Raw genomic sequence first — 16239 nt, 5'->3', positions numbered from 1 at the left:
TTATATTGGTTTTATTTATAGATACCTTGATACCTTAATATTAATAAATAAGTACCGATTGTATAACATTTTATTAAGGTGTAAATCATCATACATAATACAAATTAGTCAACATTCACTCATTGTAGGGAGTAAAGATCAGACTGCATAGGAAATAAGGAATGGACTAAATATGAACATAGTTTTACAGACACAACTACTACAGTTTAATTAAATTACTCTTGGTTATAACTAATCAACTCTACCACCAAATGATCCTCAATCCAAGAAATCGGGTAACATTCTTCTAAATAAATTTTGGGTTTTTGCAATTTTATAATACACTAACAATTTTATAATAAATTAGCAATTCCTAAACATAGATTATGTAAGGTGGCTAGATATTTCGTGGGCAACTGTATTCGCTACTACAATAAAATACCCGACCACATTTTGAATCTCACAGAAAAAAAGTTTAAACATGTCGTTAAACTAACGCTATGTAAAAAAGCGTACTATAAAGTAAGTGATTATTTGACTGACAAAACGGTGTGGTCTGAATTAGCTCCAGCTCCACATGTACCATTACGTTAAGTTAACATTGTCAAAAACAATTTTTTTAAAAAGATGTGTGTTATGGAGTTTCTTTCGCCGCTTCTTCTCCATAACGAAACACCTTGTGAAGTGGTGGTAGTTGCTTTGACATTCAAAAAGTGATCTGTAAAGAACCTATTTTGAATAAAAAAAATTGATTTGATTTGATTTGAATAAAAAAAAATGTCTTAGACAATACAACACTACATTCACTAATCACCTTAATAATAATGAACAAAATCTGATCTAGTATTTTTTAATGGTCTTCCTGATGAGAGCCATGCGTTGTTTGTGCGCCTCTGTTACCGGCGCTCTCTTGTATGGACGTAACTCATCATTGCCAAAGCCTGGAATCCACATATTCCAGTGACGCTCTGAAACATACAAAAAAATAATGAGAATATATATCAATATCGAAATATAATAAAATCGATCAATAATGAAATTATTCTAAGACATAGTAGATAGAAGAAGTAGTAATTAGTATGAGTATTTATTTCTAAATATGTACTTCAGCAATTTAGATGTAGCTTTTTATATTTAATTTAAAATAAAGTTATATTATTTCATTATTTTTTATATTACTTTAATTTATTTTAGTTAAAACATTCAAGTGTGTAAATGTTTAGTGTAAAAATAAAAATATATACTGTCAATGAAATAAAAAAAATAAAAAAATATGTACTTTAAGGTTACTCCTATATCAGCATCAGTTTATACCTATTTTAAATTTAATTTATTTTAATTACAAATGCCTTTATGTTGTGACACAACAATAATACCTAGAATCTAGGTTCTAGATTATGTTATTTCATCTAAATAACTTGCCTCAAAAATAGTGAGATAAATTTAAATTAAATTTATAATTAAATTTAATTAAATTAAATAATTAAATTAAAAATTAAATAATTAAATTTATAATCAAAATATAAATATTAGTAATAGACATGGTTTAATCTGTAGCAATATTTTTACCTAGAATAAGTTGAACGTCTCGCAACTCAACGCATGGGGCATGGCGATGCTTGGCGAGAGCACATGCAGAATTCATGGATGTGTCAATGAAGTCATCTGCCATCTGCAACAGCATATCCTCCACCTCCTCATCCAGTTGGAGTGTTGGGTCCACCTCCCTCACGAGTTCTTGCAATCGAGCTCGGCTTATCAGGAGCTAATGAGTTAAATAAGCATTTATTACAATTTTATAGTAATTTCATGTCATTTGAAGGTGGTAGAACCATTTGTGGTTTGACTCCGGCGGCACCACCGCCACACCTATTTCCACCTAATAACAGCAGTGTTAAGCTCTGCTGTGTTCCGGTTTGAAGTGTGTGGTAAGGGAGACAGACATTTCCGAGGCGTGCCAGCTTAGTCCTCAGGGGTAGCGGCGCATCTGTGGCCGACCTCAGGTACGAATATCTAATCTTATCTGGGGTTGATTACAGATGTCCATGGGCGGCAGTAGCCACTTACCATCAGGTGGACTGCATGCTCGTCTGCTACTCCTATATTATAAAAAAAAAAAAAATATGACTTATTATTTAAAACAATCAAACCAGGTTACAACAGCACTTAACACTCATTGCATGTCAGTGAAATCCTTGCAATGGGTTCTATCACTTTAGCTTAGTTATAGTAATGCCAGGAGATGTACCTATCTATGAGACTCCTGTTCTATTTTGCATTGAGTATAGAAGGAGCAAACAAGCATGTAAATCAGTTGAAACACCTCATATAAGTATCTCCCCTTTCCAGACCCTTCAAACCAGTACATTTGTGCCTCTGGAGTGAACCTACAAAGAGATCTACCAGCTATAAACTTCAAAAGTTGGCATCTATAGTCATCGTTGGATAGCTTTGATTGCTGTTAGACAGGCTCATTCGCAACTATTATAAAGTATATTGTATAAAACAAACCTATTGATTGTCACCATCACCAGAATATATCACCATTACCTATGGTTGACCGGTATAGGTATCAATAGATAGGTAATTTAACTGTGATAGTATTATAACAATTGTGTAGTCTAAAATAAAACTGTAGCTTCAGCACCATTGAAAAATAAATATTTCATAAAAATGTGTTATAGAGTATATACATTTTCATAAACAACATGTAAACAACACACTGTGTTAATGTTCAAAAGAACTATGTACTTTGAGAAGATTATGATCGCCCAATCCACTAACCACTTCATCCACTCACCAATCATACGATGCATAAAACATCAACATGTCTAATATTTCATTATGTGGATCATTATAAAATTACAAAAAATATTATTATGCTTCAGAAAAATTTAAATAGAAACTTCTAATCATTACCTATACTTGTTTTATTACTTTATCCAAGTCTATGAAGATATTATATATAATGGCTGGTTAATGTGGTTAACTGGCTAATTCCGGGTTATTTATCACTTTGACCAAATTGAGTAATTATACATAATGGCACGATTTAATGAATGTATAATATCTGAATTTATCACTTTAACATATATATGTATTCATGGCACCCACATAAAGAGTTTTGGTGTGGAGTCATAAGTATGAAAAGCATCCAAAGCCATAATTATGTATCGAATCATAATGTCAAACAATAATGACGTTTTAAACAAACTGTACCTGCGGATTAGCGTCGTTAGCTGGGCGGTTTTCTTTATTCGCCTGCGAGAGAGAACCCATTGGACTGTGTTGCGACGGCGACCCCTGCAGCTGGGGGCTCTGCACAGGGTTGTTCACGTACTGTATCCCCTGAGGATTCATCGAACCAATCGGCATATTGAGACCGTGATTTAGATATTTTTTAAATATTATCCACCTCTTGTCTCCCTCACCGCAATGTTTCACTTTGTTGTTATAATAATATGATCAAAACACATTTATTTTATGAGCAAAATACCCACTGTTTAGTAAACACACCTTCGTTTCTGCTGTTGAAATACTTGAAATTAGGACTATACAGAAATATCAATGTGATGTGCTTCACTTTAGTCTTCAGAAATCGTAGCGCATCAGTTGTTAGTTTACAACAATGATGACAGTGACAGATTAGTTTTTTTTTGTTTATGCGTGGCTTCTCGGTCTTATGACCATTATGCCAATGTCGCTTACTTTATAATAAACTTATGCACAGATTACATAGGAATATTGTTGAAATGAAGTAAAATAAATTAAATCCATAGGTAAAACTTAAGTTTTTTAATAAAGGTCGGTCCACATTTAACTACATTAATATTAATTTAATTTTAACTGTAACCAGGACGTGGTGAGAAACAACAAGTAAAGAATAACGTTACCCTGAGCATGGCAGAAAGGCCAGCAGCCTACATTACTTATAATTTTACCCATAGAATAGAAAAGCAAGATTTTACCATATAAGAAAACGCGCAGTGTCTATACATGAAGTTAGAGGAAATAGCCGTGTGTTTTAAATAAAAACCGTATAAAAACCAGTGACCACATTGCTATTCCTGAAGACTAAGTTGCAACGTGTTTCATAATATCTGGTCATTGCTTCAACCCTCAACTCAAACCAAAAATAACATTAAAAAATTCGTAGATTGCAATTTCTCATTCGCAGTTTTTATAATATTACATATACAACATATTTCACAGGAGGTTGAAATAAGCACACGTTAACAATTAAATTATTTATTTTAGTCAATCAATTTCATCCTCCAGAAGGGACGATGTGTCTGTAAAATCATCGGCGTCCATATACTTTGTTGGATTAACAGAATTATTTTGTACATCAGTTTGAAACTTAATTAGAGCTAATTTAATATCCCAGTTGCATTCTTTCAAACGTCTGAAAATAAATTTGCAATTACTATTATGCTTAGAACATATAAATTAGGTAAGGTTTTTTTTAATAATATAAGAGTAGCAGACGAGCATGCAGTGCACCTGATGGTAAGTGGCTACTGCCGCCTATGGACATCTGTAATCAACCTCAGATAGGATTAGATATTCCTACCTGAGGTCGGCCACAAATGCGCCGCTACCCCTGAGGACTAAGCTGGAACGCCTCGGAAAAGTCTGTCTCCCTTACCACACCCTTCAAACCGGAACACAGCAGCGCCTAACACTGCTGTTATTAGGTAGAAATAGCTGTGGCGGTGGTGTCGCCGGAGTCGAACCACAAAGGGTTCTACGACCTTCAAGATAAGAGGTACTTGTTGTTATATACTTTAAAAAGAGAAATTTCAATTTTCAAGTTTGAAATGTTTCAGTTCAGAGTTAAACAATTTTCAAATGACGTCACACTGGAGTAAAAAAGAACTTGTTTTTTTGTTTTCAAAACATATAATAAAATAGTCTAACTATATGATACTCACTGTTCGCATGCCTCCATACTCTTCAACTGGGTGATGTGCATGAAAGCTTTGCAAAGAGTTGCCACATGATCAGAGTCCGGATTTACAAGAGATAGGGTGTCAACATTCCTTACAGGCTCCTGTAATTTTTTTATAGAATACAATCATTATTACGTAGCGGTTTACATATTCATTTCTTATCCATTCAGCGAGGGAGTGGAATGAGTTATGAGAGTCTAAAGAGAATGACTTGGACATGGGCTAAAATATAGCTTTTACAAGGGTGGCTTAGTAGAGGTCATTAAAAAAGTCCCTGATTTTTTTTTACTCTTTACTAAAGAAAGGAAGAAGAGGAAGGAGGGAGGGAATTATCGATAAGCACAAAAAAAAGTATTCCTTAATTGTATCATCACTAACAAATTCTGTTATAAATTATGCGCTCATATTCTTAAGTATATGACTAGGATTACCTATGTAAAATGCAAATACCATGGACAGAAACAAAAGCAGATATGTAATATACCAGAAGGTGAATAGAAATACAAATCACACAGGCATAATCCACAACCTAACCCTAAGAATTAAATTTTTCATCTGTTTTTCTGCTGTTTAGCAATTAAAATTATTTACCTTAAAATTTTCAATTTGTTCTGGTGTTGCCAATGACAAGAGTATCATTTCCTTTGTTATGTGATAAGATGATGTTGAAGCGTTCACATTGCTCTTGTTGATTGTAAAAAGAAATGTCCGTCTGAAGCTTAAATATCTCTCTATATGTTTTGAAAATGGGTGACTAGGTTTTTTCGGGCATATTTCTTTAAAAACACCATCTATGACCATTATTAAATGCTTTTTCTGAAAATAACATAAATCATTTCATGTAAAATTCCTTTATATTTTGATGGATATTGACCTAAATTAAGTTTTAAAACTCCTGAAATTTGGAAACTAATACAGAGTTGTTATATATCTTCAAACCGTGAAGGTTTGAAAGCTTCAACCTTCACACGTTCTTATTTGGCTAGTGACCTCTTAATGTTACACAACAACATGCTACAAGCTACAATTTACTTCGATCACCTTATATATAAAATTCTCGTGTCACAATGATAGTTACCGTACTCCTCCGAAACGGCTTTACAGATTCTCATCAAATTTTATATCCATATTCAGTAGGTCTGAGAATCGGCTACTATCTATTTTTCATAACCCCTAAGTGATAACGGTTGTTGACCCGTAACATTTTTTTATTTATATGGCAACACGTTTGCCGAGTCAGCTAGTATATAAATAATAACTTTTGTCATTAATATTCAAGTTTGCGTTGTGTCAGCGAATAAAGATCACCACTTGATGAAGACGTTTGTTGGATTATTATTCTGAGTCCATCTCATTTGCCACAATAATTTAACTACTCACATTATGCAGTAGAACATCAACGCAAAAGGACGAGAGGTCGTGTACGGTCTTCGGCAACATCGTTATTGCATCCATGATACCTTTTCGGGTACGAAGAGTCCTTCCTTTATTTAATCTAGATTTCAACAGGTTCCTCGCTAAGTTCTTATATGCGTTTGCCCATAATATCATGTCGGCATCTGAAAGTAAGGGTATTAACAATATAGCAGCAGTAATTTTATAGTATACTTCGCGCCACACTGCTAGTCCGCTCCGAATATAGAAACGAGTCGCGTCGCAATAGCAAATTGCAAATATTAGCGGGATGAAGACACCCGCTCTCGTCCTAGGGTACATAGCGCAGTTAGTTTACCCTTACGTTACGGAGTATATGCTAACTATACCTGCACGCAACAACTTCAGAGCGGACTAGCAGTTTGGCGGACTATAATACCTAACAACACATGGCATAGGTGACAGGGTTATTGAAATTGGATAGACTGCCTTTAGTTCGTCATGTATCATTAAGTAAGCGTCACTATCTGATAGTGGAATAATACATGGTGTGTTTTTTTCAATTAACTCTTTCGATTCCCAGCATTAGATAGATTACAAAAAATCTAAAGATCAGTTTTAGTTTTTATCAAAATCGCCTCGTAGCTCCTTTCAGCATTTTACGCTATTTGTTTCAAATTTCGATTTCGGCCTCAAGGCCGACTTGAAAAGTTCACCCTGTATAAGTATAGTTAGATGCAGCTTATTTTGATATGATAAAATCCTCAGATTAATATTTTTATTTGTATACAAAATTCTATGGATGTGTAAAATTATACATAAGGTTTCTACTATCACCTGGAATATCAGCCGCAAAGCTTAAGCGTATGTCATCATCGTAAAACATCTCCAGTTTGGCCTTATCCCGAGGGGAACCGTCGTAATGGGCAAAGTATAGTGTAATGAACCTTTCTACCACCGTCTTCGTCCTTTTATCGGGTGTCGCTAAATAGTTCCTGTAGAATGGTAACATCACACCGTGGTTGTTGAGTTTGATGCCATCCTGGAATTTTGTCATCGTCATATTAATTTTTATTATCGTCAACCAGAACCAATGGCTCTTTTATAGTTTTCTCTCAGAATAAGAATTTAGGTCTACTACTCTACTATAACAGGGATGTTGGGGCCTCTAACGGCTTAAGGGGGAGGGGGGTGGAAGGGGCGGTCCGCCCCGGGCCTCCAAACACATTGCTAAAAAAGTCGTTAAAACCAAACAATCTATGAAATGTGTATCACTCATTGAAAAAAGGTCCGCCACTGGTTGAGGCCAATTAAGGGATTCAAGCTAGAAGATAACAAATATCTTCTTGCAGAGTCATCCATTTAATGTACATTTAATAATTGCAAATATATTACAGATAAGAGGTAAAAAATGGACTTAGTAATACTATAGTACTTATGATATCACTCACTAATTCGGTCAGTCTGGGAAATCTCAAAATTATTTGTCTTATATATGAAGTGACATCTAGTTCATCACATAGTGGATTCCCTTCTAGCCACAAGCTTTCAATTCTACTGCTTACACGTTGCATTTCTGACATTGATGGAATCTAGAAAAAAACATGAGTTAATAGTAATGGAGATAATTAGATGTGTGTGATCCTAATATAAAAATCCTATATAATATTGTTATTGGCAAGTGACAATAACCAATATATAACTGACTGACTGACTGACTGACTGAGTGTTATTGACTAAAGTGATAAAAAAAATATTCAGGAAGAATTTGTATTAATAATAACCACTTGCCAAGTTATTGCTGAAGTCAATCGCGACGAGATCACCTTTTATAAAAAAGTTTAATACATCTTGAGGAACTTGACTGAAATAAAAAGTTTGAGTAATAAATTTTGAGGAACTCTAAACAAAATATAGCAGAATTGTTGGGTTGTATGCACTAAATCAGATGATTAAGTTTATAAATTTGTCCAAGAATAAGTTTTCTCCTATAAATATACCACAAAAAAACTGTCTTGAACATTTTAGATAAGTATATAAAAAAGGGAATGCTGGGTCCTTTAGCACACAAGAATTGTAGGGTCTGTAGAAATAATTTTAGGAAAAAATAAAAAGCCCACTTGACCTAGAAAGTCAAATAATTGGGTGAATGACATCTTAATTTAGGAATATTATGTGTAAACAAATTTATTGGCATTTCGGGGTCCCACTTATGTCAGGAGGCCCTGCACACCTGCCCCCTGTGCCATTAGAATAGTAGAGAGACCTATACATATAATACATAATTGATATAGTCATATACCTCAAACGATTATTACTTAAATTCAGCAGTTTTGTGTCTCTGCCCATCCTCAACATAAGTATTTTGAAATGAGATAGAAGACCAAATTTGTAGAAATATATGTTCAATTGTTTGAATTCTGAAAACAAAATAACAATTTATTTTTAGGTACACTGGCCAATATTTGTGCAGTTTATCTTACATAATATTAATCTTAATATTATAATATGCTATATGTCAATCAGTTTTATTCTGTTTTGTAATAGTGTATTTGAACATACTAATACCCATGTTGTTACAACTTAATGCATGTCTTTATGAACTCATAGGATGCTACAATCATATTTTATTAGTCACTTTCTACACTCGTGGGTGTCAGGGACACACACAAAGACAAATACACAAACGCCCAAACCCAAAACAGAAATCTAAATTCATAATTAGATATCTGTTTGGCCGGGAATCGAACCTGGGACCCTTTGCATGTCAGACCAGCATGGTGACGCCTCTCTAATCATCAAAACCAAATTCATAGATAACAGGCCCTATCTGATACCTCTACCAACTAACATTGTTGTTTCAACAGCTCCATACATTTATTTATAGGTGTGGTGATGGTATTTGCCCAGTGGAACTATCCTGTTTCTACCACCATTCAAAATGTAACATCTATATTTATCTACACTAATATTATAAAGAGGAAAACTTTGTTTGTTTGTTTGGTTGTAATGAATAGGCTCAAAAACTACTGCACCGATTTAAACATTCTTTCACCATTCGAAAGCTACATTATCCACGAGTAACATAGGCTATATTTGATATAAAAAAAAATTTGATAAATAGATTTTAAGCAGTACAAAGTTTGCCAGATTAATATATTAAAACAATGTAATCATAAAATTACTGTACCTGGGTCATTACAAAAATCAGACAAGTTTAATTCAAAACTATCACTGAAACGTTTGCTTACTACGCCAGTTACAATATCGTCCAACGTAACTTTATTTCCAAAGCATTCAATTGACGTCTTATCGTTGAAAAGTATGTCAATATTGTACATATTTCTGTTATATGGGAAAATGAAGTCGAGTTTAATTATCTTCAGGATCAAAGACAGATTACTTGTGTAGAATGTTGATAGGATATTTTGTGTTTGATACTGTACTGGTATGACAGCGCCCCCAAAGTATTCGGATATCATGTCAAATAAATTAACGTCTCTGCCTGCCCAGTGAAGTATCTGAAACATAAATTAAATAAACACTAGTAGAATTTTTACAGCATCAATTATAAATTAAAAAATAGAGTAGACGTAATCAAAGTGTGCCAATTCAATTTGACCATAAAGAAATATATTTATTCTTGTTAAGTAATTATTGCAGCTTATGCTACCTTGGACATTTATAATAAGATTGTTACTACAGATGCAATATTGCTTTTTCAATAGAAAAAACAAAGAAACGAATAGCCACAATATTCAATGTACATAATTTGCACACCAAAAACAAGGTAATTATTAGTTGATGTGGTGATCTACCACCACTACCACAGTTACTTCAATACAGAATACTACCACTAGTCTCTACTGTATTTTAGACAATCAATATCTATAATCAATTTTTTCAAAGTAAACTTTTTATTTCAAATAAATTATTCAATTATTATATGTAATAAAATAATAATAAACATATGATACTAATTAAATTACAAATTAACTAATATTAAAAAATAAATTAAACTTATAAGATAAAGATATCGTCCAAAACTCCAACTTGTGGCATAGTGCCCAGAACGCTGGCAGCGTTGCCTCGCTGTAGCTGCCAGCCCTCTGGTCACCCGAAGCGAGGATAAGCCGATGGGACAACTCTTTCATGAAAAGTTTCATGTCAGCCGACCACGGACCCAACGTCTCAATTGCAAGCGCCGCAAACTCATAATCTTGTATAATAGTAGCATATTTGCGGCGCTTGAGAAACTGAGCGCGGTCGGCTGCTGCCCCAACACTACTGCAGGTGTCATGTATGTAGGTTGGGGCTAGAGTGTCCACGCATGTAACATCCCACACCAGGGCGCGACCCAATTTCCACGGCACAAGAGTCGCACCATCAGGTCTCTTGCCGTCGTCTCTGCACAAACCACTCGGTTCTAATGAGGCTGGAACAGAGACGGTGACAAGAGCTCTGCGGATTAAGTCGTTTAATGTGCCATGTCTATATAAACGGCCAGCGCTCCTGGAGCAGGACAGACCATGTCGGCCTTTCTTATCCACGCTTCGGCCACATGGGCAATGATGAGGTTCGCAAATCTTGGCACCAAGCCGGAGACCCACTGAAATTCTCAGTGTCGAATCATCCAGAATGGTGCCAAGATTTCGGGAGGGAAGTGCGTGCAACCAGTGGCCTGAGAATATAATATAATATAATCAATATTTTGGATTACATATACCATTTTGAATTATAAATTATAATAAACTAAATACCATTATTTTATGGAAAACATGTTGGGCGACTTCATTATTGCTGCTCAAACAGCTCTCTATGTATTCTATAATAGGCTGAGAAACAGTTGCTCTGTTCAACAGAAATTTTCTATAACCATCTGGTTGAAACATTTTGACCGTATCATCAACAATATGTATCCAGAGTCAGCAAGAACTAGAACGACGGTATAACATCAATGTATGCTAATGGGAATTCAGATTAAATGAATATCAAGAATTATTCGAGCTTTGTAGCTCATCATAACAACAAAACAATAAATGTCAAAAAGTCGCCGGTCGCGTCACGTCATGACTGTCATGTTAATGTCAAGCACAGAATATTAAGAACATTAAGGTGAGGACAAACTAATATTTACATTATAGTTGTCTTTGAGTTCATATTATTTAAATTTTGTATTATTATTTTAAAACATAAACATAAACGATAAACGATTTTTAAAACATAAACATAAACGATATTCGAACTCTAATTAGGTTTAACGAATTGTTAAAAGATGACGACGATTATTTAAAACTAGTTTTTATTGTTCCTTACATACAACATTATGAAACTATTATACAATATGCTGCAGTAAATAAGAAACTCAACACGTTTTATTGACATTGACAACACAGCAATGATTGACAGCTGTTGGTGATTGGTGATGTCAGAATCAGATGCAGACGCTATCGTTTTGTTATCATTATCAATACTAGGTTACGATTTTCCTTAAAATCAGTTCCAAACCATTTCCATAAGTTATTTGCATTTTTTGCAGTTAAAGCTTACATTTAGAACAATAATTATGTCTAGTTTCGTTTTAAATGCGTGTAAAATCGCTATTTTTGTCTTAGTTTTCATGAGCATTGTTGCTCATGTAGTAGTAGGTGATTCGACTCCAAAGAAGCTTCAGATAGGAGTAAAGAAGAGGCCCGCAGAATGTAACATGAAGAGCCGAAAAGGAGACTTGCTTCACATGCATTATACGGTATAATTGTTATGATGTTTTATAACTTGTACAGTGTGACTTTTGATAATGAAACCGCTTTTCAGTGAAATTATAAAACTATAATAATGTACACTACACTACAGTGTTCGTTTACTTCCTTTTTCTAAAAATGGAATAAGTATAAGAATTGGGCCAATAATTTTTGAGTTTTAGTAGTCTTTTTTAAGAGCTATTTTCATGTAAATCAATTGTTTATATCAGTTCCATAGAACTTCTACGCTATCTGCCTTATTTTTCACAATTCCCTTTACTTTTTTAAAGTTTTTTTTCAATAAACTTCATGAAATTTATATTTTTTCAGGGAACCCTCGATGATGGCACAGAGTTTGACAGTTCTATTCCTCGTGGTAATCCCCTTACATTCACCCTTGGGTCTGGGCAAGTTATCAAAGGTTGGGACCAAGGCTTGATGGGCATGTGTGAGGGAGAGCAAAGAAAACTAGTCATTCCACCTGAATTAGCTTATGGGGAGGCTGGAGCCCCACCTAAAATACCAAAGTCTGCAACACTTACATTCCATGTAGAACTTGTTAAGATTGAAAGGAAGGATGAACTTTAAATCATCAATATTTTTAATGAGCTCTTAGAACAATTTTTGTACCTTTGTAATTGCGTTCAATCATAAAGAGATTTTTGTAATTTGTACTGTGTTGGTTGAGTAAAATTGGCTCATTGAAATAAAGATTCTTTTATATTAAGTAGTTTTATTGGTTGGTGAGCTAGCTTACTGTATTTTAGTTACCATGTCTTACTTTTTATTAAAGTGTTTATAAAATGAGCAATAAATAAATTGTTAATCTGTACTATTTTATTTCTAATAAATTATGTTTGAGAAGTCTGTTAAAAAATTCAAACGGAAAATAATCTTGACCTTATCTTTTTGTGTACAGTTTATCAGTAAAAGCAACAAGTTATTTCAATTTATGTTCAAAACCGATACATAATATCATTTCATCATACGGATGCTGTTTACGAAAATAAATTGATAAGAATTAACAAAAATATTTGCCTAAAAAATATACACGTTTTACAAAAGACAAACATATTTAGATATTTATTTTTTTTGTACTATGCGATGAAATGTTTAAAAATTTAAAATAAGACTAAAAGGAAAGAATCCAAGCCCAAGAAACAAGGTGTATTAAAAAATCATTTTGGCATTGACATTGACATGTAATATTACGATTTGCCGAGCAAAAATAGTTGCTTTGTTGCTTGTCGGTTTGGTTTGTTAAAAATTTAATAATGTACAATATTTTAATTCCATCAAAGTGAATTTATCTTTTTGAATATACCTTTTATCAGTTGTAGTGTTAAAAATGGTGAAAATAATATTTTTGCACCCTGATTTGGGTATCGGCGGTGCAGAGCGTTTGGTGATCGATGCCGCATTGGCCTTCAAAAACAAGGGGCACGACGTAGCGTTTTTCACGAACCATCATGATCCCACGCACTGTTTCGCTGAGACGAGAGACGGGACCTTCCCTGTTACCGTGGTGGGCGATTGGATTCCGCGCTCCGTTTTCGGCAGATTTAAAGCCGCTTGTGCATATGCACGTATGATTTATGCCGCTGTTTACTTAGCATGGTACGTTATACCGGTTGAAGAGCCCACTTTAGTGTTTTGCGACTTAATTTCTCTCTGCATTCCATTTTTGAAAATGGCTAGAGGTCCATTCCGAGTAGTGTTCTACTGCCATCATCCTGACAAGCTCCTTACGTCAAAAGGAGGTATTCTTAAGAAGGTATACCGAGCACCTCTCAACTGGCTGGAGGAGCTGACCACTGCACAGGCAGATAAAGTGCTTGTGAATAGCAAATATACAGCCAGAGTATACAAAGATGCATTCCAGAAAATTAAGAGTATACCTGATATTTGCTATCCTTCAATTAACACTGAATTCTTTAAATCGACAGCTCCTAAACCATTAAAAGAGGTTGTACCAGTTGGCACGGATAAGTTTATATTCTTGTCCATTAACAGATTTGAAAGAAAGAAAAATTTGCAACTGGCTTTAAGAGCAATGGAGCATTTAAAACATATTTTAAGTGAGCCCGATTGGAACAGAGTGCATTTGATAATGGCTGGAGGGTTTGACCCCATAAACTTGGAGAATATGGAGCACTACATAGAACTGACTGACCTGGTTTCCGAGATGGACATAGAAGATAAGGTGACATTAATGAAATCTCCCACAGATGTGGAGAAAGTTTCATTGCTGTATCACTGCAAAGCGTTGGTATATACACCTTCGAATGAGCATTTTGGCATAGTGCCTTTAGAAGCAATGTATTATAGCAAGCCTGTAATCGCAGTGAACAGCGGGGGTCCAACTGAAACAATAGTAAATGATGTCACAGGCTTCTTATGTGACTCTAACAGTGATTCTGTAGCGATTGCGATGTCCACATTGGTTTTAAATCCAGAATTAGGTGAGCGACTTGGTGAGGCGGGGAGAAAGAGGTTTGAAACCAAGTTCTCCTTTGAAGCATTTACGGAGCAGTTAGATGGTATTCTTACGAGGGAAAGGCAGATCATATCTGAAGTGAGAGCTATAGAGTATGAACAGAAGAAGCAGAAATAGCATACGGCCGACACTCCGACAATATTTGATATTGTTTGAGTGTTACAACTAGAAAATCTCGAAATGACTGAACTTTATCGTCTGATTACTAATGGCTTTCTTATATTACAGTGAGATTGGATTTGTTAGCAATTTGGTATTGAAAATAAAACTTATTTTGAATTTTAAATGTGATTGAGAGTTATGAGAGACTATTTAGTATCATTAGGTATGTTTACGTCCTATATTGAAATTAATACTTGATCGCTATTTATGTCAAAACTATTACTATTATGCTACTTAAAGGCTTTTTGGTGTGTTCAAATGATCACACATTGTGTTTTTGGGCTAGTGTCTATCAAAAAAAGATTTTATTCTAAACCCCAATAGTTATAAGAGCTTAGTGGCTATTTTTGTTGAATGTTTGGACCCCTTTTATTATTTCATTCCTGAGTTGGAAAACAGCCTAATATAATAGCTAAATGAAGGAAAAATAATCTTAATATATTTTATATTTACATTTCATAAGGATTTCTAAAAAAACGGTCAAAACTAAAGACTAGTAGGAAAAACATTACATGATAAATCCAATGTGTAATGTGAAATAGGATAGTGTTGTTTGTGTGATGTGAAAATAGAAAACACAAGCTCAAAAACTCAAATGTGGATTAGCCAGTGTCAAAATATAGATTTGTGTCAGCTATTATTTAAATAAACTTGCATAGTTTGTGCAGTGTGGTAGAAGTGGAATTGAATTAAAAACTAATTGTTATTTGTTGATGTTCGTAGCTTATAGCAAATAATTGTAACTCCTTTGTAATAAATGTAAATAGTAGTAGGAAATTGAATAATTTGACTATTTTTAATATAATTGTGCATTTTCTATATAATTCCAGTGTGCTTTACGACCTAAATATTTTGTAGTCTTACTATTGCTAATGCTGTTTTCATAATCATAAATAAAGGTCATGTTGCATTAATGTGTGTTATATTTGAATAAGATATATTCTTGATATATCATATAGCCTTCAATTTAACAACATCCTTATTATTGAATTAATTGGTAGCTTTGTTTGAACTCTTGCAATTTGTTATAATGCTGTTATTGTAATTAAATGTTGTAACAATGAATGCCTTTTATTACGAATTATTTTTATCTTTAATAATAGTGCCTACATTGTTTTGAAGTAAAATATGTTGTGGCAAATTTGTTCTTATCAAACAGATCCTTTTAATTCTATATAGGTATCAAACATGACAATAGTGTGTCTCCAAATTAGAGTCAAACTCACGCAGTACAATATGACATATTCTTGTTCACTACACTATTTATAATTTCAGTTTAGAATATTTCTTGCAAGAATATATTCAATAAACTCTCATTCTTACATCTGTGGGGTTATTATTTGATACCATTTAAAGATGATCATTATTATATTAACCCCTCTATGCGGTGTGATTCTAGAAGTGTACAGCATGAAATCATGTCCGTTGATAGTGGTTACCAGGCAGGTATAATGTTGTTTTAAGATATTGCATCTTATGCCGTCTAACTACAAGAACATTGGTAACTTTAGATGAGATGCACATTAATAAAACA

General features: G+C 33.9%; 4 protein-coding genes across 4 annotated transcripts; 2 read left to right on the top strand and 2 right to left on the bottom strand.

Annotated features, from left to right (window-relative positions):
* Window positions 1-757: 757 nt before the first annotated feature.
* Taf12 (TATA-box binding protein associated factor 12) lies at window positions 758-3628 on the bottom strand. Its single transcript, XM_073077393.1, has 3 exons — window positions 3199-3628; window positions 1549-1744; window positions 758-947 (listed from the first exon to the last, which is right to left on the bottom strand). The coding sequence occupies exons 1-3, from the start codon at window positions 3352-3354 to the stop codon at window positions 820-822; spliced, it is 480 nt and encodes a 159-aa protein (XP_072933494.1). The 5' UTR covers window positions 3355-3628; the 3' UTR covers window positions 758-819.
* Window positions 3629-4211: 583 nt separating this feature from the next.
* On the bottom strand, window positions 4212-11364 carry LOC140745506 (nuclear RNA export factor 1). The gene is made up of 10 exons (XM_073077392.1): window positions 11066-11364; window positions 9496-9826; window positions 8608-8725; window positions 8097-8169; window positions 7757-7897; window positions 7143-7347; window positions 6312-6490; window positions 5523-5747; window positions 4914-5032; window positions 4212-4384 (listed from the first exon to the last, which is right to left on the bottom strand). Exons 1-10 carry the CDS (start codon window positions 11195-11197, stop codon window positions 4237-4239), a joined length of 1671 nt encoding a protein of 556 aa, XP_072933493.1. The 5' UTR covers window positions 11198-11364; the 3' UTR covers window positions 4212-4236.
* Window positions 11365-11721: 357 nt separating this feature from the next.
* Window positions 11722-12769, top strand: LOC140745505 (peptidyl-prolyl cis-trans isomerase FKBP2). Its single transcript, XM_073077391.1, has 2 exons — window positions 11722-12054; window positions 12377-12769. Exons 1-2 carry the CDS (start codon window positions 11872-11874, stop codon window positions 12632-12634), a joined length of 441 nt encoding a protein of 146 aa, XP_072933492.1. The 5' UTR covers window positions 11722-11871; the 3' UTR covers window positions 12635-12769.
* Window positions 12770-13241: 472 nt separating this feature from the next.
* Window positions 13242-15770, top strand: Alg2 (alpha-1,3/1,6-mannosyltransferase Alg2). Its single transcript, XM_073077390.1, has one exon. The coding sequence runs from the start codon at window positions 13395-13397 to the stop codon at window positions 14658-14660; it is 1266 nt and encodes a 421-aa protein (XP_072933491.1). The 5' UTR covers window positions 13242-13394; the 3' UTR covers window positions 14661-15770.
* Window positions 15771-16239: the final 469 nt, after the last annotated feature.

This window comes from Epargyreus clarus, unplaced genomic scaffold (genome assembly GCF_041222505.1).
Source record: "Epargyreus clarus isolate Ecla_fem2 unplaced genomic scaffold, WU_Ecla_fem_2.2 ptg000010l, whole genome shotgun sequence".
NCBI lineage: Eukaryota > Metazoa > Arthropoda > Insecta > Lepidoptera > Hesperiidae > Epargyreus > Epargyreus clarus.
Note: the sequence above shows the minus strand (reverse complement) of the source record. Positions and strands in the feature narration are given on the sequence as shown.

Coding starts and splice junctions, on each gene's coding strand:
- LOC140745505 (XM_073077391.1), top strand. CDS start 11,872: ATGTCTAGTTTCGTTTTAAATGCGTGTAAAATCGCTATTTTTGTCTTA. Junction 12,055..12,376: donor TGCTTCACATGCATTATACG/GTATAATTGTTA, acceptor ATATTTTTTCAG/GGAACCCTCGATGATGGCAC.
- Taf12 (XM_073077393.1), bottom strand. CDS start 3,354: ATGCCGATTGGTTCGATGAATCCTCAGGGGATACAGTACGTGAACAAC. Junction 1,745..3,198: donor CTAACGACGCTAATCCGCAG/GTACAGTTTGTT, acceptor TTAACTCATTAG/CTCCTGATAAGCCGAGCTCG. Junction 948..1,548: donor AGACGTTCAACTTATTCTAG/GTAAAAATATTG, acceptor TGTATGTTTCAG/AGCGTCACTGGAATATGTGG.
- Alg2 (XM_073077390.1), top strand. CDS start 13,395: ATGGTGAAAATAATATTTTTGCACCCTGATTTGGGTATCGGCGGTGCA.
- LOC140745506 (XM_073077392.1), bottom strand. CDS start 11,197: ATGTTTCAACCAGATGGTTATAGAAAATTTCTGTTGAACAGAGCAACT. Junction 7,348..7,756: donor TTCCCAGACTGACCGAATTA/GTGAGTGATATC, acceptor ACAAAATTCCAG/GATGGCATCAAACTCAACAA. Junction 5,033..5,522: donor AACAAATTGAAAATTTTAAG/GTAAATAATTTT, acceptor AAAAAATTACAG/GAGCCTGTAAGGAATGTTGA.